The 25,224-nt window shown below is 36.4% G+C and overlaps 2 protein-coding genes across 3 annotated transcripts in view; one reads left to right on the top strand and one right to left on the bottom strand.

Moving 5' to 3' along the window:
• ACVR2A (activin A receptor type 2A) overlaps positions 1-3,819 on the top strand; it is a 97,164-nt gene extending 93,345 nt beyond the window's left edge. The window contains exon 11 of the mRNA XM_055572652.1: positions 88-3,819. Coding sequence (XP_055428627.1) covers positions 88-282 — 195 coding nt within the window. The 3' untranslated portion in view covers positions 283-3,819. The remainder of the gene's footprint in view (positions 1-87) is intronic.
• A 1,966-nt stretch (positions 3,820-5,785) lies between these two features.
• The window catches only part of ORC4 (origin recognition complex subunit 4), a 93,131-nt gene continuing 73,692 nt past the window's right edge, over positions 5,786-25,224 (bottom strand). For both annotated transcript variants that reach the window (XM_055572653.1, XM_055572655.1), the window contains 5 exons: positions 15,775-15,861; positions 10,415-10,523; positions 9,623-9,718; positions 9,469-9,536; positions 5,786-6,761 (listed from right to left, as the gene is read on the bottom strand). In XM_055572653.1, coding sequence (XP_055428628.1) covers positions 6,573-6,761; positions 9,469-9,536; positions 9,623-9,718; positions 10,415-10,523; positions 15,775-15,861 — 549 coding nt within the window. In that variant the 3' untranslated portion in view covers positions 5,786-6,572. The remainder of the gene's footprint in view (positions 6,762-9,468; positions 9,537-9,622; positions 9,719-10,414; positions 10,524-15,774; positions 15,862-25,224) is intronic.

The raw sequence follows: 25,224 nt of genomic DNA, 5'->3' as shown, positions 1-25,224 counted from the left end.
ATAGCAATTTCTTTATGAGAGTTTTACTCTAGTTCCCAATAGAAAACAAAAATTGCTATGATATTTAAATGTGTTTTTCCTTTTTAGGGAATGGCAATGCTCTGTGAAACGATAGAAGAATGTTGGGATCACGATGCAGAAGCCAGGTTATCAGCTGGATGTGTAGGTGAAAGAATTACTCAGATGCAAAGACTAACAAATATCATTACCACAGAGGACATTGTAACAGTGGTCACGATGGTGACAAATGTTGACTTTCCTCCCAAAGAATCTAGTCTATGATGGTTGCACCATGTGTACACACTGAGAAACAGGACTCTCAACTGGAGCTGCTAATGAAACTGCTTGCAGTTTATTTTCTGTGTGAAATGAGTAGGATGTGTCCTAGACGTCTCAGAAAGAAGACCCTCATTTCAGACGGTGGCTCTGGGAGACTTACGGCATTGCCTGTAGCAGAGACATACATGAAGGACACGCGACTAAGAGAAAAGTTGTAAACTCTATAAAGAAACTTTTGAAAAAATGTACATGAAGAATGTGGCCCTCTCCAAATCAAGGATCTTTTTGGACCTGGCTAATCATGTGTTTGAAAACTGACATCAGATTTCTTAATGTCTGTCTGAAGACACTAATTCCTTAAATGAACTACTGCTATTTTTTTTTTTAAATCAAAAACTTTTCATTTCAGATTTTAAAAGGGTAACTTGTTTCTATTGCGTTTGCTGTTGTTTCTATAAATGACTATTGTAATGCCAATATGACACAGCTTGTGAATGTTCAGTGTGCTGCTCTCTGTGTACATAAACAGTCGTCCAAGTGGGGTACAGTAAAGAGGCTTCCAAGCATTACTTTAACCTCCCTCAACAAGGTATACCTCAGTTCCACGGTTGCTAAATTATAAAATTGAAAACACTAACAAAATTTCAATAATAAATTGACCCATGTTTTGTAACAAGGTATTACAAATTCACTGTGTTATTTAAGAAAAAAGGTAAGCTATGCTTAGTGCCAACAGTAAGTGGCCATTTGTAAAGCAGTGTTTTAGCTTTTCTTGTGCTAGCTTGTGATTTAAGGAAAAAAAAAGTGCTGTTTTTTGAAATGAAAAAATGGTGTATTTCCCCCCTTTCTCCCATGTTTAAAAAAAACTTCATCTTATATCAAGTTCCCAAAATATTGCATACTTAGCTACATACTTTTTTAGGTGTGCTGTGCTTGGGGACTATTTGAAAATTTAAAGCATGATTTAAAATTTTTTAAGTGAGCTGTAACACTGGAAAGCTCTTCATTTTTATTCTTTAAAAATAGATTTTTTTTTTTTTCCTATTTATATATGTAAAATTGTAGTGTATTTCTTTCCACCAAACAGTGTGTGGGACATTCTTGATCACTGTTTTAGAATCACCTCAGGAAGTGTCATTACCCAGAATTCCTCACTCTCTGCTTTGAGACTTGTAACTTTATTACTATATTTCTGCTTGGTGCCATCTTGTCAGAGTAATATTTGATGTCTGTGATATGTCAAGAATTATCCTAGGATAGAGATTTCAACTTTTAAGCACAGATTTCAGATGTTACTGCTTTAAAACAAATCAGGGATAACAAGTTAAAACTTAAAATATGCAATGACATTTAGAGGTAACCAATGTTGATATAGGTAACATAGCTTAGCCTCCTTCCACAAATTGCTTTTACAACTAACTGATATTAATTTAGGATAGTTCATGCCTTATCCTTGATGAGAAAATGGAACTGATAAGTAGGTGCCAAAGTGCTTTTCAAAACAATATTACATTAGAATATAATTGGATTCCTCCTCAAATTTACAGGCCAAAGCAAAACATTAATTAGATTACTGACCAACAAATAGTCAGTATTATGCTATGTACTTTTGTCAGGTCATTTAAAAATCCATGTTAATTTTATAAAAGAATTTTTTGTGTGTCACTATCAGGAGCTCACTGTGAATGTGTTATCTTCAAATGGCTATTTAACCACACAGTACACTACATTTTACATAAAACATGCACTTAATCTCTGGGAATAAATTATATTATTTATAAATAATACACAGGTCAACAGACTCTAAGCAGGAGGGAAAGGAGGGTAACAGCACTGTCGTCTGTGTGCCACGCACCACACAGAGAATTGTGCTCTTGGTCACATCATGTACCCGAGGCTTTGTTGTATTTCTAAGAATTCCCATTTCAGTGTTGAGTTTACCTTTATTTCAAAAAGTACTTGGCTTCTCAATTTCTTGGTTTTGCTTCTACCTGGAAACTAATCAAGAAGGGAAAATAATGAGAATGTTCATACATGAAAATTGTTCATCTCTTGAAGACTGACTTCTACCTGTTCTGAATATTTAATCCTGTTTTTAAAAGTTTAAAAAAAAAAGTCAAAGGAAAACAAGGAGTATTATGATGAATGTTTGGCTTATGTGAACACTTAAAAGAGTTACATTTATAAGACCAGTTATTCACAAAATAAAGTTTTCTCTTCATGTTAGAAAATGTTTTTAGAAATCCTGGGTATTGTACTTAACTCTAGCTAACCAATTTTACAATAAAACCTGTATCCTTTTGAGAACTACATTGGTAGAAAAATAATTTTTATAAGCAGTAAAATAAGAATGTTCCAGTGACTACCTGTCCTGTACCTAGTCTTGTTAAAACTTTCTTTTGCAGGGCATTTTCACGTTTGGTTTACAGTCAGTGTAGAGTGGGCAAATTAATAAAAAGTTTGAGCTTAGGGATACTGAAAAAAAGAAAGATCAAAGAAAGAAAAATGATTTGTTTGGGGGTAAACAGACCCCAATCATTTTTTCCTCATGTGTATGGTGCTCCTTATGATTCGTCTTGTCTTTTGCCTTTATGACACACATCAGAACTGCTGCTCTAACTTACACTCTTGACCTTGCCCAGATCTCCGTGTAAGGAATGCTTTATGATCAACTGCCATAGGACTGATGGACTAGTCCAAACTGATGGACTGTTTGGCTGTATTCGAAGTCTATGCCCTGCACCGCTCTTGTATGTATTTTAGATGCTAGGCAGTTTTCAGCATGTGACGTGTGATTCTTGTTTGAATGTTTATTACAGGTACCTTGTGAATTCCAGAACAGAGACTGTGCCTCACAGTTGTTGGTCCCATGAACTTGCACTGTCCTTCATGGTGATGTTTTGAAAATACAATCAGAAAGAAAAAAGTTTAGAACTTAAAGATGAATCATAAATCATGAAGCTCTTCTTCCTCCGTCCTTACTCCTAGGTAGTAAAACAGCTACATTTAAGTAAAATGCAGGTAGGAGGGGAAAAAATCCTGGATAGTTTAGTGGAAAAAACTGATTAACTTTAAAAAAGATGCTTTGCCACAGATATTTTCCAGTTTCTCTTTTTTACCTTTTTAAAATATTACTTTTTAGGAACATTTGGTATAATGTGCATAAAATTATTTACTGATTTATGGGCAAAATGATACAAGTAGCATCTTGATTGAACATCATTTACCTCAGATATTCAACCAGCAGTACATTTTTTATGCAGTCTCAACCCATATCCTATTTGTTACCTCTCAAAATATTGGTAAACAATTATTTTAGCTTTACTCTGTATTTCTTGTCAGTGTTTTGGGCACAGGTTGTTGTACTACTGTCAAATTGTACTTGCTATTTTTTCTGCAAGTATTTAACAAAAAGTCAAAAAAAGAAAAAAAAAAGTCCCATAAAACCCCACCTTGGGTAAGTGATTGTTAAATATTGTACAAATAAAATGTATGCTATCCCCATTCCATTCCCAAGTTAAATAAAAAAAATAAACATGGTATGATTTGCATATGAAGTTTTTCTTTAGTTATACATTCTTAAAGATGGGAACAGCAGCTTTACAATTGCTAGTGAGCCTTACACCTTGGAATGTGCAAGAATGGGGACAGGTGAAAGGGAGGTTTGGCATTTCTCTCCTTTGCTGTGTAAGCAGATTGTATTCCTTTGAAAGTACAGATGTTGGTCCTGCCAATTTTAAGAGAGACTAAATGGCATTAGTTACCTTGTCTTTTCATACAGACTTTTTCTTAAAAAGTGACTTAGGTAATAGACATCAAAGATATAAATTACACTTCCCAACTACAGTTTACCAATAGAAGGGAAGAATTCTGATATTTTCCAATTAAGGTAATCAGTAAGAGGGATCACCAAGGAAGCAAGCTTTCATTTGCATTTTTAGTGCTGCAAATTCTAAACACTAGAATTTTGGTTTATCACCTGACTCCAAGCAAATGGGGGTGAAAGAGCCCCACCTACCCACATTTAATGTCGAAGTTCACATCAATGGATCCTCAATTTTTTACGGTAAAGGTGAAGGAAGGGGCAACACTTAGGTTACCCTGGTTTGAAAGAAACTGCATTTTCTTCTAAAACCAAATGAAAATACAAACCATGGTGGAATCTGCAAGGAATCTACAGAAAGACTGAAACTGTTTCTAATGTTCTGCAAAACTGATTCTTCAGAAAGTTAATAGTATGTAATCAATATATACAGAATTATGATTTAAGTTTTGGGGCAAGAGCACATACTTCTGAGTCATTCACATTTGCACGTCCACAAAACTGGGAATTTTTTCCTAATGTTTTTGGTTGGACACGTGGAGGGATCACAGGAGTGATCAGTAACCTCACTGATGCTGCTAACATGCCTGCTCACCTGGTTTTCAGTCTTTTGATCGTGTGGTTAACAGGCTGCATTCCTTTTCTAGTAAATGAAAATATCTTTAAGCCACATTTGCTTATGTTATTCTTGAAAGGTTTTTACTAGGGCTTTTGAGATTTGGTTTTTATTTTATTGATGATAGTTTAAACAATTTAAAAGATGAAGTTAGTTTTAAAACATTTAAGTATATTTTAGCTTCTCTATATTAAGGAATATGGAAAGGAAAACACAAAATTCTTCCTCTGAAAAACTGCTTTTGAAATGTAGGCTTATACTTCATTTGTGTGACTTTTGCTAACCTACTTTTTATAGTTTGTTTTATAGCTATTTCACTGATGGTGATGGATATTTCTGTAGTTTTTACATAGCCAGGTAAGTAGATGAGGGCTTTCAAACCTTTGAGTGGCATCCTAAGCAGATAAAAATTGGCAGTCTTCAAGCCAGTTCTTTAGGTGCTTTTGTGGTCAGTGCTTTTAAAGCAGAGGGTACTTACCTAAAACAGCTCAGAAAAAATTTTAAGGGACAATTTTAGCTCAAGTGTAAAAAACCCTTGCGTCTTAATATTGATGTGACCATGGTAAGTATTTTGGCAAAATATCCCCTAAAAATCTGTAAACTATTGCACAGAACCAGGATGCAAGCCTTGGCTTTCATGAAACACTGCTGAAAAGTAAATGACAGTGATCTGGAAACTAAGAATGCCTATGTATGCAAAGAATAGTTGCAGGTACTGAAGAGCTATTTTTATGCATAGAAATCTCATACTCCATTCTAAACGCAGTAACTCTTAAAACCAAGAAAATAGTTTCTTAGAGTATACTAAAAAAGACACACTAAGAAACACATAACAGCTCTGATGTCAACGAAATGAGTTGGAATTCCAGGGTCTGTCAATGCTCTGTACAGGGCCACTACTGTGTTAGTTTTCTCACCTGTAAACAACAGTAACTAATGTCAGGGTCTTTGACAGTTTTAAAAGGATTGCAAACTGTACAAGGATAGGGACTTTGTCTTTTGTAACCCTTCTATGAAAAAAATAGACAAATATTCCTGAATAAATGAAGTCACTAATACTTCATGAATGCTTATTAAATTTCACTTTAAACACATACCAATATGGTCAACTTTTTGATACAAACATTTAGTTAACACTGTCATACATTTTCTATTATTCGTGGGAGTGGCTTTACAGGAATTTGCTAAAGTGCTTGTTAAACAAATGCTAGTTCCTAGAACATGCCCAAGAGTCGCATTTAAAAACATCCTACAAAAGATTCTTCCGTAGATGGTATGAGTACCATATTTTAAGAAGCCTGGAAGAAAATGTTCAAACTTTTGGGGTTTTTCTTATATGTGAACCATCTTCTAGTCAAACTGATCAGGCTCCTGAACTGAAAGACCTTGGTCTGGGAGAGAATCTTAAATTTTCATGAATACAGAAAAACTGCAGCACCTCCCAATGGACCAAAAGATTACTCATTACATTTCAACTCTTACCACTGTTTCTTTACAAACTTTTCAGTTTGTAAAAATATCTGGCTGCTGGATTGAAATGAACTCTTCAAATGTACCACATAAATACTTTACAAGGGTTAAATTAAGCATATGTTTCAATCCCTAAGATAGTCATATTTATTTTTTTGAACAGTTACAACATATCACTGGAATTAAAACTTAAAATCATGTAACTGCTCATATGATTCAAAGGCAAGGCACAGCCATGATACATGTTTAACAGTCTCCCATAAATACAAAAATACATCTTTATAAATAAAAGAAAATGCAATAACATATCTTGTTAAAGGACAACAGCTTTTAGTTCTTTAGAGAAGTCTGCCTGAAACTCCGTAACTGAAACCATGGTTATACTCATAACCAGCTTAGGGAGGATGTCGCCCACTGCCTAACATCTGTAGGACAGTTGGGGTATTTCTGCAAGGCATTCATAATTTGTGTATTATCCAAAAGTAGTTTCATCAGCTGATACTCCCTCTGTGCATTTACTGATGTTCTTTCCATGGGCTTTATTAATTCTAATTGTTGTAAGTGTTCAAACGCCTGAAAGATGAAACAAATAGTTTAGGTTGAGTAAGGGAAGTAAACAACATTAAGCCAGAGAACAGTTAGGATTTTAGTCAGTTTTAGAACAGAGTACTAGGAAACAAAATGTAATAGATGTCAGTAAAGTTCAAAAACAATTCTCATCAACCTCATAAAAACTTCAATCACATGAGGCAGTGTCAGTATAGAGCTGCCTGTCCCTACATCACTGAATGTAAACGGGACAAACAACTCAACTGTACAATCTGATTTTGTTCCTCACCTTATTCTGTCATATCTTTTCCTAGTACTTAAGTTAACAGAGTTTCTGGTTCTCTATGAAAACCCAAAGTCTGATAAGACCAGTACATTTTAACTAATGGCCCAGGTTACTCAAATTTGCCTTTACGTTTTGTTTGTTTTGTTAGACTTTCCTGTATAAAAGTTTAATATAGCTGTAAAAACAGAGGGCAGCAGGGAAGACCTCTAGCAGCACACCTGTTTAGCTGATCCTATATGTAAATGACTCAGCAGAGTGGTGGAGGTATGGAGGAGAGGACAGGCCGCTCCTTCCTGAAGAAGTCTGACAGAGACCACTACCACCTGTCAGAAAGTCCCTTTCTTCCATCTTCCCCACCTTAATAGGGCTCCTTACTGTCCACTTCCTCTTAGCCCTTCATGTACCATGTCTTTTCTAACCATGATTGTTGTTTTAGTTACTTTATTAGGATATGAAGAAAAAAAGAAAACATTAAATTAGGACCAATCAACTATTAAATACTGATACACTGACCTTTCTATTCTTAAGCCTCACTGTGAAAAATACTACTGGAATACATTCTTTATAAACTAGAAAAACTCTTATGAAAAGAAAAATAGTTCAGACAATTTCTGAAAATGAGAAAATACTAGAGGATCTGGGTATTGGCTGAATAAAATTGAGACTTCAAATATTTCTAGGTAGCAAAATACTTTCTTAATCAAAATGTAGAAATGACCAGTCTCAAGCTACTAGTAAAAATTTAAGTGCTCAGCTAACCCTTTCCACTAATACATCCCCATAAACTATGACTATCGTTAGGAAGGGAGGAAAAAACCAACCTCCAGTACGTTAAGTATTTTTCCTATTGTTTTGAAGAAAATGGCAATGCCCTGATCTCATGTTTTTTTGGTTGCCCTAAAAAATAAACTTCTGACTTCTAATATCCTTTAATATCCTTATAAAGGATACTAAAAAACTTATGGGTGCACTGCTTAAAAAATTCATAAAAGGTGTTTGTTCCCATAAAGTCCTCGAGAGCTGTGCTATTCAATATGTAACCTCAATGGGCTCTTGAGGATCTGAAATGTGGAACTCTATTTTTATCAAGTTTAATTTAAAAACTAACAGAACATTTTAAGTATGTTTGAAACAATTTCAGAATGTAAATTTACTTCTTCAGCTAAATAAGGGTCTAAACAAATAATTTAAAGAATCTAAAGAGCAATTATTTCCAATGACTAATCAGTGAATCAAAATGTGCTTTAAGTGTAAACACACAGAATTTCAAAGACTTAACACAAAAGAAAATAAAAAACTTCATTAATACCTTTCTATATTGACTACAGATCTAAATATTTTGGTACATTAAATAAAGCTTACTGTCCAAGTTAATCTCACCTTTCACCTTCTTTTTGTTGTCGTTGTTGCTACTAGAATATCTAAAATTACATTATGTAGCTCATGTTTCTGGTGGACAATGGTATGCTAGAATAAATTTCCTCAAGTTTTGAAATTCATGCCTTACCCAAACTCTAACAAAATTGTCTCTATATACCCTCACTAACCAATGAGATTGTTTTTTATTTTTCTTAATGACTCATTCTATCTCCTTTTACTTGCTGAGATTTTATAAAGCCAACCTTAAGGGTATAAAAAGATAGGGCTGTATCTGTGTCTTGTGAAAGTCGCTCAATTGCGTCCGACTCTTTGCAACCTCATGGACTATCCAGTCCATGGAATTCTCCAAGCCAGAATACTGGAGTGGGTAGCCGTTTCCTTCTCCAGGGGATGTTCTGAACCCAGACTGAACCCAGGTCTCCCGCACTGCAGGCGGATTCTTTACCAACGAGGGAAGCCCAAGAATACTGGAGTGGGTAGCTTACCCCCTCTGCAGCGGATCTTCCCGACCCAGGTATCGAACCAGGATCTCCTGCATTGCAGATGGATTCTTTACTAACTGAGCTGTAAGCTGTGTCTTACTGCTGCTGCTGCTGTTGCTGCTAAGTCACTTCAGTCGTGTCCAACTCTGTGTGACCCCATAGATGGCAGCCCACCAGGCTCCCGCGTCCCTGGGATTCTCCAGGCAAGAACACTGGAGTGGGTTGCCATTTCCTTCTCCAATGCATGAAAGTGAAAAGTGAAAGTGAAGTCGCTCAGTCGTGTCCGACCCTCAGCGACCCCATGGACTGCATGCTTAGGTAGAATTTAACGAGTAGTTCCTTTTCAGGACGCAATTGCTAGGAAGAGACAGTAGAGGGCAGTATATCCCCACAAACTGTAAAACAACAGTATTCTTCAGAATTATTCAAACATTTCATTTTTACAATTTTTTTTTTGGGGGGGTGTCTGTTTTGAATAAAATTCCTATGATAATACCTAATGTTTCAAAATTAATAAAAGTTCAGCTATGATATGTACAATCAAAGTAGACAAAAATAAGCCTATCTGCAGAAAAAATCTTACCTTCATGACAACAGGTTTCTCAAAATTATAAACAGAATGGGCCTTTCTTTGAACAAACTTCTGGAATTCTGGACAGAAAGCAATGACATTGTTAGTACCTTCAAATAAGCAGTGGAGTATAGTCAGAAAGAAACTATCAAATGAGTCATCTCACCATTATAAACCATTTGAAAATTAAAGGGCTCCTCTTCATAGATATCATTTAAATGTTTCATTGCTATGATAAGACAGATTTCCAAGACTGACAGACCTATAGTAAAAGGGGAAAAAACTATGAGGTATAGTTTTACATACTGATTGAAACAAATCCTCCAAATAGGAGGATAATGTGAAAGGTTATGGCTTTGAGGGGTGGGGAGAGGCCAACAAAGCACTCCTCGGTTCAAATGTCTATCAGTCACTACTATCTGAATAATCTTAAGCAAGTTATTCAACCTCCCTCAGCTTAGTTTTAATTTTTTTAAAATAAGGATCTTTCTAAACTTCCAGAGATTGTTACAAAGATTAGAGACAATACTATCAAGCACTTATCATATGACCTACAGCAAACATGAACAAGAGCTGCAATTATTATGTAACTTTCAATCATATAAGGCCCTCCATTATTCATAATCTCTAACCCCTGGAAATTACATCTAATTTATTTTTCCTGGAGAGGAGAAAGTTCACTAGATTCTCAAAAGGGATAGTCAACACCAAATGGCTAAAAGCCAATGCTCTTCAGTAACATTTGGTACACTGAGAATTGTATTTCCAATGCAGCAAGGCAGGTGGTGCATCAAGTTTCTTTCACTTTAAATGGGAGAAGTGAGTTAAAGGATGTATAGATATAAAAATATTTTGCATATAAAAACACTATACTAATGTTAATTGTAATTTCAAAAAGTATACCATTATATAAAACTCAACCTTATTTTAAAAACTACTAATCAAGCAGGTTTCTCACCATGCAGAATATTTCCTTTTGAGTCCATGCTACACAGCTGGTTTGCCTCCATTAGATCTGCTGCAGTTATAAATGGGTGTGACGGTGTTACACGATTTAAAGCAAGCATCTAGGGAAATGTAGATCAGAAAAAGAAATGCATATTTACATGGGCATTTGGGGGTATTTTATTGAAGAAAACTTAATTTAGAGTTATGAAAGAGTAATTAATACTTGGGAAAGTTACTCTCAAATTTAGCTCTATTTAAATACAATATTTCAATTCATAAGCCACATAAATGTATAAATGTAAATAAAGCATTAAAAACTTCTTGCTGCTCTCTCGACCTCTTCCTATTTGCATATCTTGCTTGATTACAAATCCTCAAAAGAAGAAAAAAACATTTTAAAAGGAGTGAGGAGAAGAGACCAAAAATAAGTAAGAATACTATTCAAAGCTCCAGAACAAAAAGGCAGAACTATGACTTCTATAAACTTTCTCACCACCCAATCAACCAATCCAGGTTAGTCTTATGTGACAGACAGAACTCAGCCACTTTGATGTTCAATTGTATTAAGAAGAAAAAAACAAAAATAAAATCATACCCAGAAACAACTCTCCTGGAAAGCAGGGAGCAAGTTGCTTTTGTGTAGCAAGCTGTCTGCTCAACAACTAACAAAACTTCTGCATTTGAAGTTTTTATTTGTAACCTTGATAACAACTACATTTTTTTTTAAAGTTTATTTTTCACTGAAATATAACTGACTCTGCATTTAGTTCATATAGATAAAATCAGCAGATAAAAATGCATGGTATCTGATTAAATTTGAATTCCACATAAACAATGAGTAATTCCTTAGTCTACGTATTATATATGTAATGTAATAGTTGGGACATTTACATTAGAAACTCCCTCCCTTTTTAAAAAATTTATTTTATATAAGTATAGTTGATATACAATATTGGGTTAATATCTACTATACAGCAAACTAATTCAGTTATACATACATATATATTATTTTTCCTATTCTTTTCCATTATGGTTTATCACAGGATACTGAATATAGTTCCCTCTGCTTATTATACAATCTTGCTGTCTATCCATTCTACATATCATAGTTAACATCTGCAAATTGCGAACTCCCAACCTACCCCACTCTTGCCCTCGGCAGCCACAGACCTATTCTCTAAGCTTTTGAGTCTGTTTCTGTCTCGTAGATAGGTTCATTTGTGTCATATTTTAGATTCAACATGGAAGTGATAGCATATGATATTTATCTTTCTTTCTAACTTAGTATGATAATCTCCAGGTCCATCCATGTTGCTGCAAATGGCATTATTTCATTCTTTTTATTATGGCTAAATAGTATTCTGTATTTATGTACATACCACTTCTTCTTTTTTCATTTATCTGTTGATGGTCATTTACGTTGTTTCCATGTGATGGCTACTGTGAATAGCGCTGTTATGAAAGTGTGTCTGTGTACATTTTTTTGAATTATAGTTTTGTCCAAACATATGCCCAGGAATGAGATTACTGGATCATATGGCAACTCTATTTTTAGTTTCCTAAAGAACTTCTGCGCTATTTTCCATAGTAGATGGAGCAATTTACATTTCCAACAGTGTACGAGTGTTCCTTTTCTTCACACCTTGCCCAGCATCTGTTATGTATAGCGTTTTTGATGATGGCCATTCTCACTGGTGTTAAGATGGTACCTCACCATACTTTTGATTTGCATTTCTCTAATAATTAGTGAGTTTAAGCTTCTTTTCATGTGCCTGTTTCCATCTGTATATCGTCTTTGGAGAAGTATTTATTTAGCTCCTCTGCCCGTTTTTTGATTCGATTGGCTTTTTTTTTGTTATTAAGTTGTATGAGCTGTTTGGTATTTTGGAAATTAAGATCTTGTCTGTCACACCATTTGCAAAATTTTGTCCCACTCTGCAGGTTCTCTTTTTATTTTGTTTATGGATTTCCTTTGCTATACAAGAGCTTGTAAGTTTGAGTAGGTTCCATTTGTTTATTTTTGTTTTTATTTTTTTAATATAAATTTATTTTAATCGGAGGCTGATTACTTTATAATATTGTAGTGGTTTTGCCTTTTATTGCCTTGAACTCTCTCCCTTTTTTAACCAGGGCCCAGGGTCCTTAATTGAACAAAAGGGTTTGGTAAACCTTGACCTTCATTCCCCTACTGGGAGGGACGCAGGAACCCAGTAGCTCCTTCCCATTCTCTTACCTTTCCTTTTTATTATAAAATATTTTCGACATATAAATAGGCAAGAGAGTAATATAATGAATATCCATGACCACTTCCTCAGCTTATGAAATATAAACTTACAGAGTTGAAGCCCCTGTCTCTTGCCCTGGTTGGACTCTACTCTTCTCCAGGTAAAAAAAAAATCATGCATGTCTTCATCCTTCTACTACATATCTTTGTATTCCTAGACAATACAGAGTAATTTTCAAGTTTTATATAAATATCATCTTGAACTTATGCAACACAGACACCATATCATCAGACATAAACTTTGCACACCCACCAAACTGGCAGAAAAAAAAGGTTTAATTGTAAAATTGAAATTGTACACCATTTCCCTATAGTGGAGAAGTTAAATATCTTTGTAACTTATAAATCATGTAGGATTCTACATGGTAGATTATTCTTAGTTCTTTCGCTCATATTCACTCATATTCACAGTTTGTTCCTTTACTGATTACTGTAGAAGCTTTTTATACATTATGGACAGTGTTGATGATTACATGCATTGCATTTTCCATCTCCTAATCACTTCTTCTATGGTATCTTCCAGTGTCCAGACATTTAACAAAAAATTCAATATAATTAACATTAACTGTCTTTTCTCCTATGGTTTGTAATTTGTGTAAACTTCTCTAAGCAATCTTTTCCTACTTCAAGTATACAAACATATTTTTCTTCTAATTAAAAAAAAAAGCTTTGTTTTTATACATATATTTAGGTTTATCAATCTGAAATTACCTTTAGGCTATGCATTTGAGGGTATTTTATTGTACCATGTGTATAACTCCTTAATTTTATTGAAAAATTAGCAAACTATATTTAATCTCAGTCTTTATTTTCTTTATAATTTCTACCAATTACAAAACTTTTCTTAAAAAAGAAAACTCAAAACAAAAATTGAATTAAAAATATAATAGGAAACTAGCAAAACAGTGCTTTCTCATGTTGACAATTTTGAGCCGGACATTTTTCCAGAATGAAAGGTATGCTATGCTGTGCTTATTCATTCAGTCGTGTACAACTTTGTGACCCCATGGACTGTACCCCATCAGGCTCCTGTATCCATGGGAATTTTCCAGGCAAGGTTGCCACGCCCTCCTTCAGGGGATCTTCCCAACCCAGGGATTGAACCCAGGTCTCTTGCATTGCAAGTGGATTCTTTACTGACTGAGCCACCACGGAAGCCCAAGAATACTGTAGTGGGTATCCTAGCCCTTCTCCAATGAGAGGTATGTATTTATGTATGTATGTATGTGTGTGTGTGTATCCTCCAAATACTATAAGTTCGTAAACACAGGTACCTAAATTACTAAAGTCTCTACTCTAAAAATTCTTAGTCTCTGTAATACCTCTGTGATAAAGACAGCTATTGCTGAAAATGGCAGTATGGTTTTGATAAATGGGAGGAGGATGTGCTAATCAGAGGGTAAATACACAGGGAGGAAAATTCTCTTAAGTTTCCTAAGCAAAACCAGAAATGGAGAAGGAGACTCTGTAAAAAGAAAAAACAAAAACATGACAGAACCATGTAAGAGTAAAGCAGGATAAGCCTTAAGCCAGAGAGACTTGGATTTGAGTCGTGGGTTTATTATCTACTAGCTGTGTGACATGGGGTAAGTTATTTAACCTCAAAAAACATCAGTTACCTCAAAGGTAAGGATAACACCCAAACATTAAAAAAAAAAAAAAAGCAATAACAAAAAAACAGGATTAATATAATGGTAAGATACAATGCTGGTCATAACTAGAGCAGGAAACGACAACCCACTCCAGTATTCTTGCCTGGAGAATTTCATGGACAGAGGAGCCTGGCGCGCTACAGTCCATGGGGTCACTCAGTCAGACACGACTGAGCGACTAACACACAAAGTAACTAGGTCACCTGACTTCTGTGCTATTTAATAAGTGATACCCATTATTATCATAAAATGAAAGTGACCAAAAAGAAACTCATGAAACCAAAATTATTTTCTCTTTGAAAGGTATTTGCTACACCTTTCATAATAATGAATAAATAACTTTCTAGAAATAGTAGTCTAGTATCAAATACTCTAGCAAAGGAAGTTTACTTTTCAGAAAAATTAAGTACCCCTTTCTTGATACTGTTTAAACTTAAGATAGAATTACTTGGTGAAAGACTATGACCAGGTAGGATTTGTCCAGGCACGTAAAGCTAGTTCAACATTTGGATCCAAGATATTAGAAGGTGAGAAATAACAATAATATATGAAGAAAAATTAGGTCATGTTAAGTGATTTGCACATTTCATGCACTTAAGTGTGTGTACTCGATTTCCATTTACTCATTACAATAAAAAAGATTTTGAAATGGCAGAAATAAAAAAAAAATCAAGCAATGTTGTTCAACATAACAAGCTAAACAAGAAAAGTCATATATCATGTTCATGGATTAAAAAAATAAACATCTGGCAAAATCCAACACAATCACAACAAACTCTCAGCAATTTATGGATAGATGGGAATTGCCATAACTTGACAATAAACATGTATTAAAAAGCTTCAGCTTATATCATATTTGATAGTAAAAGACTGAAAGTTTTTGCCCTAAGCTTGGCATTATACACCTGCACCATTCTAATTTAATATAGCGCAAGAAGTTCTAGCCATTGAAAAAAGAAATAAAACATATACAAATTAGAAAGGTAAAAAGAAAAACTATTTGCAGATGACATGATTATCTATATAGAAAATCTCAAGAAGTCTATTAAAAAAAACTTAACTAAATGAGTTCAGCAATATTGCAGAAAATAACATCAACAACAAAGAAATCACATTTCTATATACTATCAATGAGAATGCTAAGACAAAAATTAAAAACAAAGTATTATTTACAATTGTTCCAAAGGAAGTTAAACACTTAAGATTACACTGAAAACATACACAGGATCTGTGAGGTGAGATTTATAAAATGATGATAAAAGAAATCAAAGAACTAAATAAAAAAAGAGATGTACCATATTCAGGGATTGGAAGACCTAATGTAGTAGATATGTTAATTCTCACAAAATTTATCTAGAGGTTTAACCAGTTCCCATCAGAACATAATTACCTGGTGAAAGAGAATGAGTGAATAAAAATAAAATTGATACAAACCAGTAGCATGTGTAATGAACGCAGGTTTTTGCTGACATTAAAATGCTTCTGCAGCACTTCTTTCACACTTCTATCTTCTGAGAGACTCTAGATGAAAAAAATCAAAACAGAATTAAGGAAGAATGCAGATTAAAACCTAAATATAACATTATGCCTCACTGGTCAGTACACCTCATTTACTCTATCTAGTAGTTATTCATTATTAAATAGGTGCTAGTCTTTTGGGGAAAAACAAAAAAATCAAAAACAAATTTCTACTCTATTGATTTTCTCCTTATCCTCTACCCTTTATGTTAATTCTGAAGACACAAAGATAAACATCACCCTTGTTACCATAAAATTTATTCAATCACAGTAGTGGGATGATCAAAATGTAGTAGTACATGCAACAGAGAATGAGGGTTATTTGTTGTTGCTTAGTCACTCAGTGGTGTCCGACTCTTTTCCAACCCCATGGACTGCAGCTTGCTACGTTCCTATGTCCATGGGATTTACCAGGCAAAACTACTGGAGTGGGCTGCCATTTCCTTTTCCAGGAGATCTTCCCAATTCAGGGATCAAACCAGTGCCTCCTGCACTGGCAGGCAGATTCTTCACCACTGAGCCACCAGAATTTCCACAGTTTATTGGATCCATGCAGTCAAAGGCTTTGGCATAGTCAATAAAACAGAAATAGATGTTTTTCTGGAACTTGCTTGCTTTTTCAATGATCCAGCAGATGTTGGCAATTTGGTCTCTGGTTCCTCTGCCTTTCCCAAAAACAGCTTGAATATCTGGAAGTTCATGAGTCACATATTGCTGAAGCCTGGCTTGGAGAATTTTGAGCATTACTTTACTAGCATGTGAGATGAGAGCAACTGTGGGGTAGTTTAAGCATGTTTTGGCACTGCCTTTCTTTGGGATTGAAATCAAAACTGACCTTTTCCAGTCCTGTGGCCACTGCTGAGTTTTCCAAATTTGCTGGCATATTGAGTGCAGCACTTTCACAGCATCATCTTTCAGGATTTGAAATAGCTCCACTGGAATTCCATCACCTCCACTAGCTTTGTTCATAGTGGTGCTTTCTAAGGCCCACTTGACTTCACATTCCAGGATGTCTGGCTCTAGTTAAGTGATCCCACCATCGTGATTATCTGGGTCGTGAAGATCTTCTTTGTACAGTTCTTCTGTGTATTCTTGACACCTCTTCTTAATATCTTCTGCTTCTGTTAGGTCCATACCATCTCTGTCCTTTATTGAGCCCATCTTTGCATGAAATGTTCCCTTGGTATCTCTAATTTTCTTGAAGAGATCTCTAGTCTTTCTGATTCTATTGTTTTCCTCTATTTCTTTGCAGTGATCACTTAGGAAGGCTTTCTTACTCTCCTTGCTATTCTTTGGAACTCTGCATTCAGATGCTTATATCTTTCTTTTTCTCCTTTGCTTTTCACTTCTCTTCTTTTCACAGCTATTTGTAAGCCTTCCTCAAACAGCCATTTTGCCTTTTTGCATTTCTTTTTCTTGGGGATGGTCTTGATCCCTGTCTCCTGTACAATGTCACAAACCTCTGTCCATAGTTCATTAGGCACTCGGTATATCAGATCTAGTCCCTTAAATCTATTTCTCACTTCCACTGTATAGTCATTTAGGTCATACCTGAATGGTCTAGTGGTTTTCCCCACTTTCTTCAATTTAAGTCTGAATTTGGCAATAAGGAGTTTACAAGCTGAGCCATAGTCAGCTTCTGGTCTTGTTTTTGCTGACTGTATAGAGCTTCTCCATCTTTGCCAGCAAAGAATATAATCAATCTGATTTCGGTGTTGGCCATCTGGTGATGTCCACGTGTAGCGTCTTCTCTTGTGTTTTTGGAAGAGGGTGTTTGTGATGGCCAGTGCATTCTCTTGGCAAAACTCTATCAGCCTTTGCCCTGCTTCATTCTGTACTCCAAGGCCAAATTTGCCTGTTACTCCAGGTGATTGGAGTAAACCTTTGACTGCGTGGATCACAATAAACTGTGGAAAATTCTGAAAGAGATGGGAATACCAGATCATCTGAGCTGTCTCTTGAGAAACCTGTATGCAAGTATGGAAACAGTTAGAACTGGACATGGAACAACAGACTGGTTTCCAATAGGAAAAGGAGTACGTCAAGGCTGTATATTGTTACCCTGCTTATTTAACGTATATGGAGAGTAAAAGCTCAATATTCAAATAGTAAGATCATGGCATCCAGTCCTATCACTTCATTGCAAATAGATGGGTAAATAGTGGAAATGGTGCCTGACTTTATTTTTGGGAGCTAAAATCACTGTAGACAGTGATTGCAGCCATGAAACTAAAAGACGCTTACTCCTTGGAAGGAAAGTTATAACCAACCTAGACAGCATATTAAAAAGCAGAGACATTACTTTGTCAACAAAGGTCCGTCTAGTCAAGGCTTTGGTTTTTCCAGTAGTCATGTATGGATGTGAGAGTTGGACTATAAAGAAGGCTGAGCGCAGAAGAATTGATGCTTTTAAACTGTGGTGTTGGAGAAGACTCTTGAGAGTCCCCTAGGCTGCAAGATCTCCAACCAGTCCACCCTAAAGGAGATCAGTCCTGGGTGTTCACTGGAAGGACTGATGTTGAAGCTGAAATTCCCAATACTCTGGCCACCTGATGTGAAGAGCTGAGTCATTGGAAAAGACTCTGATGCTGGGAAAGATTTAGGGCAGGAGGAGAAGGGGACAACAGAGGATGAGATGGTTGGATGGCATCACCGGCTCAATGGACATGGGTTTGGGTGAACTCTGGGAGTTGGTGATGGACAAGGAGGACTGGCGTGCTGTGGTTCATAAGGATCACAAAGAGTTGGACATGATGAGCGACTGAACTGAACTGAACTGAGCCAGCAGAGAAGCAAGAATTCAAACACAAGGTAAAGTATTACAAAGAATGCTTAACATGTATGAGGTAATAGGCTACAAAGAAGACAGAGCATTACAATTTTAGGGAACAACATGAGCACTGCAGGGAGACTGTGGCATATGGACAAAAGATGCGTAGTCACAATATCCTGAGGTTCAGTTACTGGCAGACTGATTGTATGGAAAGACAAAGGCAGTAAAGCTTAATTGGAGATAACTGCAATTCTCCATATAAGAAACAAAATGAGTCTGAATTAGCACACTGGTGTGAAGACAAGAAAGAAAAACATTTATAGAAGACACGTCTGATGGAGACTCTACTGGTGAAAAACAGAGATGAAGGGTAAAAGGGGATACAAAAAAATGAAAAGATGAAACTACAGGGAATAGAATGTCCTAGGAGGAGTGAAGAGGGAGATGTAGTCAGAAGTGAAACTTGTATTACTGACATTTAAGAAGTAAAGGGAAAAAAAGGAGCAAAGTAAGGGATTGAGAAAGATGTTGAACAAGTGAACAGAATCCAAGAGAGAGCAATAAAACCAGGGGAAGAAAACAAGAGGGACACACTTCAAGAGGGAAGTGGTAATAAAACTATATACTTTGTATAACTAAATTAAGATATATTTTGAGAGGTTGATGGCTTCAGAAATTTAAAGGTCAATTTGGCCAACCAGTCCATCCTAAAGATCAGTCCTGGTTGTTCATTGGAAAGACTGATGTTGAAGCTGAAACTCCAATACTTTGGCCACCTGATGCAAAGAGCTGACTCATTTGAAAAGACCCTGATGCAGGGAGGGATTGGGGTCAGGAGGAGAAGGGGACGACAGAAGATGAGATGGCTGGATGGCATCACTCATCGATGGACATGAGTTTGAGTGGACTCTGGGAGTTGGTGATGGACAGGGAGGCCTGGCGTGCTGCGGTTCATAGGGTCGCAAAGAGTGGGACACAACTGAGTGACTGAACTGAGGGCCATTTAAAAAAGCAATACCTAAATATATACTTAATATATCAACTTTATAAGTTACTTGGTGAGAGGCACCAATTTTAGAAGGATTACAGTTAATTTCCAAAAGTTTTCTTTAATATGTATTACTTTATTATTTTATGCTCATCTGGTATACTTCCAAAGGGTATTTGACCCTGTTTATACAGCAACAGCAAGCCCTTTAAGAAAGAAAGAAAAGACTAAAAACAGTGACTGCAGTGAATAAGGATCAATGAACCGTGAGGTTCATTTGGCACTGAACAAAAGATTAGATGCAAGGACAGTAAATTCAGAGTTGGCAGAGACAAAAAAGGCTTGGCTAAGATTGATATAATTTTTCAAAAGTCATCTGCAAGGAATAAAAATTCTTTAACAACAGTAACAAAAAAATCCCAGAAAACTAAGTATACTGTATTTTCTAGAGTTAAAATTGTATGTTTCTACTTCCCACTGGAAGAAGATCCAGATTCAGGCATAAGTTCAAGTCTAATGGGGTGAAGTTTTATGCTCCCAGTAAATACACTATCCTAGTTATTATAGTTTCCAACCCTTGCTACTGTTTTTAGTCTTTATCTTATTCATGGAAGCTGTAGAGTCCCTTTTCGCCAATAAGCACAGGAGTAACAGTTGCAGAAACAACTTCTTAACATGCTCACTGCAGGTTGCTTCACAGGCAGTTTCTCAGAAGAGTGTTATAGGGGAACAGCAATGTTATAGAGGAACAGCAGGATTCATGCTGCTCCAGGGACAACTCACTGGCAGCAGTACAGGTACCAAGTCTCCTAGTCTGTTCCTGTTAAACATTTTCACCTCCTGTTAACTGAAAGGTTAAGACAGCAGGGGATCTTTCTTGAACTTAGCTATAGCACTTTGTGGGAACTTCCTTTGAAGAGAAATAGATATGGTCCTCTTAAGATGCTTTTATACAGAGATTTTTCTTACACTGCCTTGCTGAGATGTTGTTTATCCTGCTTACTTACACATTTCCATAGGACTAAAACAAACACTCAAGCTGGTAGGATGTCTAGGTTCAAGTCTATCATGAAGATATTTCTTGGATGCAATTCCATAGGTGACTTGTTAGCATTACCTTTGCTTTCTGTTTAAACCTAGAATTTGAAAAAACTTGCTGGATAATCAGCACTGAGAGAAAGGATAGCTCCTTCAATGCACACCTCCATTTTCAGGCAAGGCCTCTGGCCATGGTGCTGACATTTTAATTTTTTTCTTCAACTGAAGCTCATTTATTAGCATATTCCAAATGCTATTGGCAAAAAGGGACTAGACAGCTTCCCTGAATAAGATAAAGACTAAAAACAGCAGCAACAGATTGGGGACTATAATAACTAGGATAGTGTATTTACTGAGAGCATAAAACTTCATCCCATTCAGTTCAGTTCGTTGTTCATCGTGTCCGACTCTTTGCAACCCATGAACTGCAGCAGTTGGATGGACAGCAGCCTCCCTGTCCATCACCAACTCCTGGAGTTACACAAACTCATGTCCATTGAGTTGATGATGTCATCCAACCATCCCATCCTCTGTTATCCCCTTCTCCTCCCGACTTTAATCTTTCACAGCAGCAGGGTCTTTTCAAATGAGTCAGTTCTTTGCATCAGGTGGCCAAAGTATTGGAGTTTCAGCTTCAACATCAGTCCTTTCAACGAATATTCAATACTGATTTCCTTTAGGATGGACTGGTTGGATCTCCTTGCAATCCAAGGGACTCTCAAGAGTCTTCTCCAACACCACAGCTCGAAAACATCAATTCTTCTGCGCTCAGCTTTCTTTACAATCCAACTCTCACATCCATACACAACTACTGGAAAAACCATAGCTTTGACTAGATGGAACTTTGTTGACAAAGTAAAGTCTCTGCTTTTTAATATGCTGTCTAGGTTGGTCATAACTTTTCTTCCAAGGAGCAAGTGTCTTTTAATTTCATGGCTGCAGTCATCATCTGTAGTGACTTGGGAATCTAAGAAAATTAAGTCTCTCATTGCTTCTACTGTGTCCCCATCCATCTGCCATGAATTGATGGGACCAGATACCATGATCTTAGTTTTCTGAATGTTGAGTTTTAAGCCAACTTTTACTTTTCTCTTTCACTTTCATCAAGAGACTTTTTAGTTATTCTTCACTTTCTACCATAAGGGTGGTGTCATCTGCATATCTGAGGTTATTGATATTTCTCCCAGTGATCTTGATTCCAGCTTGTGCTTCATCCAGCCCAGCATTTCTGATGATGTACTCTGCATATAAGTTAAATAAGAGGGTGACAATATACAGCCTTGATGTACTCCTTTCCCAATTTGGAACCAGTCCATTGTTCCATGTCCAGTTCTAACTGTTACTTCCTAACCTGCATACAGATTTCTCAGGAAGCAGGTCAGGTGGTCTGGTATTCCCATCTCTTTCAGAATTTTCCAGTTTATTGTGATCCACACAGCCAAAGGCTTTGGCATAGTCAATAAGAAGTAGATGTTTTCCTAGAACTCTCTTGCTTTTTCCATGATCCAGCGGATGTTGGCAATTTGATCTCTGGTTCCTCTGCCTTTTCTAAATCTAGCTTGAACATCTGGAAGTTCACAGTTCACATACTGTTGAAGCCTGGCTTGGAGAATTCAGCCCATTAGACTGGAACTTATTCCTGAATCTGGATCTTCTTCCAGTGGGAAGTAGAGACATACAGTTTTAACTCTAGAAAATATAGTGTACTTAGTTTTCTGGGCTTTTTTTGTTGTTGTTGTTTTGTTTCTGGGCATATTCCAAAGGGAGGTGGCAAATGATGATTCAGATCAGATCAGATCAGTCGCTCAGTCGTGTCCGACTCTTTGCGACCCCATGAATCGCAGCACGCCAGGCCTCCCTGTCCATCACCAACTCCCGGACTTCACTCAGACTCATGCCCATCGAGTCAGTGATGCCATCTAGCCATCTCATCCTCTGTCGTCCCCTTCTCCTCTTGCCCCCAATCCCTCTCAGCATCAGAGTCTTTTCCAATGAGTCAACTCTTAGCATGAGGTGGCCAAAGTACTGGAGTTTCAGGACGGGGCAAGAAAATATCAGTGCTAAGAGACAGAAACTCCAGTGGTACTAGTTCTACCTTAAGAAAGAAAGAATCACAAAATAATCAAAAAGATGACGGGAGTGTTTTCACATTCATTCCTATCATCCTACCCCTTAACTCAGTGCTCAGCAAAGGACAAAAAAAAAATAAGGGCAAGCAACTCTATTATCATATGCTTACCATTTTCTGAGTCATCAAAAGTTATACTTCATAGAAACTGTGACCATCTACTTCCTTTATATACCCACTATAAGATGCTCAGAATGCAACACAGCAGGGAAGGACAGAAAAATCCAGGACAGGACAGTACAATCTAGGCTTATGGAGTCATTTTAGGAAAAGAAAGAGAGCAGAGATAAGAATACAATAAGCGCTGGAAAATCACAGACATTTAAATTCTAGGAAAGACTGTGTCTGATCACTAAAGCAATCAGAAAAATAACTATTGTTAACATGACAATCAGTTCAAGATTTAGGAAAAGTGAAAGTTTGTGACACACTCAAAAGTGGATTCACAGGGCAAAGATCCAGAGCTCTGATGCACTTCAGACCCAGATAAAGAAAAAGACAATATAAGAGCACCAACCATAAAGTGTTCATAAAGCATGAAATCCTTCAGTCAGGTGCAGTATCAAGAAAAACTTACATGACATAGTAAATTACTGAGTTCCAGGCAAAATTAATTTGGGCAGGAGGGCAGAAGGGAAGACTCACTAGTTATATCATGACACAATATCTGGGTCTTAAGGAAAACAGTCAATTATTTTGACATAAAATTCTGTATAGTTATATTAGGAAAAATAATTAACAATCAGAACAAAGGTAGAACAAAGTAAAAAAGATAAGCCAGAGAATAACATTTAAGGTTTGAATCCTTCATGTAAAAACAACTTCAGCATGTACGTAAGGTCTGAAATGCTATAAACCAAATAATTACTTTGCAGTGAAAGGAGGGAAGATGGGCGTGAACGTAAGGGAAAATTCTACTTTTTACCATGTTTCTAAAGCACTGATTAAATTTTATTATATGAGCTTTTAATTTTAAAAACAGTGTCAAAATTAATAGTGCTTACATGAGCAGAGTATTTTAAAATCAAAATAAGAATCAAGTTTCATTTACACAAGTTGAGTAAGTTCTGCACATGTAATGTGCAGTAACATGATTATAGTTAACAATATAGTACTATGTACTTGAAATCTGCTTAGAAGATAAAACTTAAGTGTTTTACCACAAAATTAAAACAAAGATGAGAAAAAATCTATATGAAGTGATGGATATGTTAAATAGCTTGATTGTGGTATTTCACAAAGTATACCAAAACATCAAGTTGTACACTAATATAAACAATTTCTAATTTGTTAATCATACCTCAACAAATATGGGGAAAAAATTATTAAAGAGCAAAATAAATGCAGAGTCTCACTTTTAATTTGGTATTGATACTAAAGATTTTATAGTAAAAATAATATCAACTGCCATTATTGCTATAACATAAAAAATCTTTTTAGAGCCAATGAATATAGACTGTGTTATGTTTGTTGTTTAGTTGCTCAGTTGTGTCCAACTCTTTGTGCCCCATGGACTGCAGCCCATCAGGTTCCTCTGACCATGGGATTTCCCAGGCAAGAATACTGGAGTGGGTTGCCATTTCCTCCTCCAATAGACTGTGTAACTCTAAGCAAAACTAATCATCCTCACACATTAGTATTTAATATTATAGACCAGTTATTCCCAATTCTTACAAAACCAAGGACTCCAATATTTTCTATAAGGCCCATAGTTTTAATGTGTGAGATTTATCAGGAACACTGTTTTTCAAACACATTATTAATCACATATTCACATACATACACTCTCCCTTCTCCCTAACAACTAAAACTTTCAGTATAAGATAAATGGATGCTAGTATGCTTACTTGAAATTAAAAGATGCTTACTCCTTGGAAGGAAAGTTATGACCAACTTAGATAGCATATTCAAAAGCAGAGACATTACTTTGCCAACAAAGGTCCATCTAGTCAAGGCTATGGTTTTTCCTGTGGTCATGTATGGATGTGAGAGTTGGACTGTGAGGAAGGCTGAGCGCCGAAGAATTGATGCTTTTGAACTGTGGTGTTGGAGAAGACTCTTGAGAGTCCCTTGGACTGCAAGGAGATCCAACCAGTCCATTCTGAAGGAGATCGGCCCTGGGATTTCTTTGGCAGGAATGATGCTAAAGCTGAAACTCCAGTACTTTGGCCACCTCATGTGAAGAGTTGACTCATTGGAAAAGACGCTGATGCTGGGAAGGATTGGGGGCAAGAGGAGAAGGGGACGACAGAGGATGAGATGGCTGGATGGCATCATTGACTTGATGGGCATGAGTCTGAGTGAAGTCCGGGAGTTGGTGACGGACAGGGAGGCCTGGCGTGCTGCGATTCATGGGGTCACAAAGAGTCAGACACGACTGAGCGACTGATCTGATCTGATCTGATCTGATGCTTAGTTGATACAACAATAGCCTGCAGA

This window comes from Bubalus kerabau, chromosome 3 (genome assembly GCF_029407905.1).
Source record: "Bubalus kerabau isolate K-KA32 ecotype Philippines breed swamp buffalo chromosome 3, PCC_UOA_SB_1v2, whole genome shotgun sequence".
NCBI classification, from domain to species: Eukaryota; Metazoa; Chordata; class Mammalia; order Artiodactyla; family Bovidae; genus Bubalus; species Bubalus kerabau.
The sequence above is the reverse complement of the archived record's forward strand: the minus strand, read 5'-3'. Positions and strand labels throughout refer to the sequence as shown.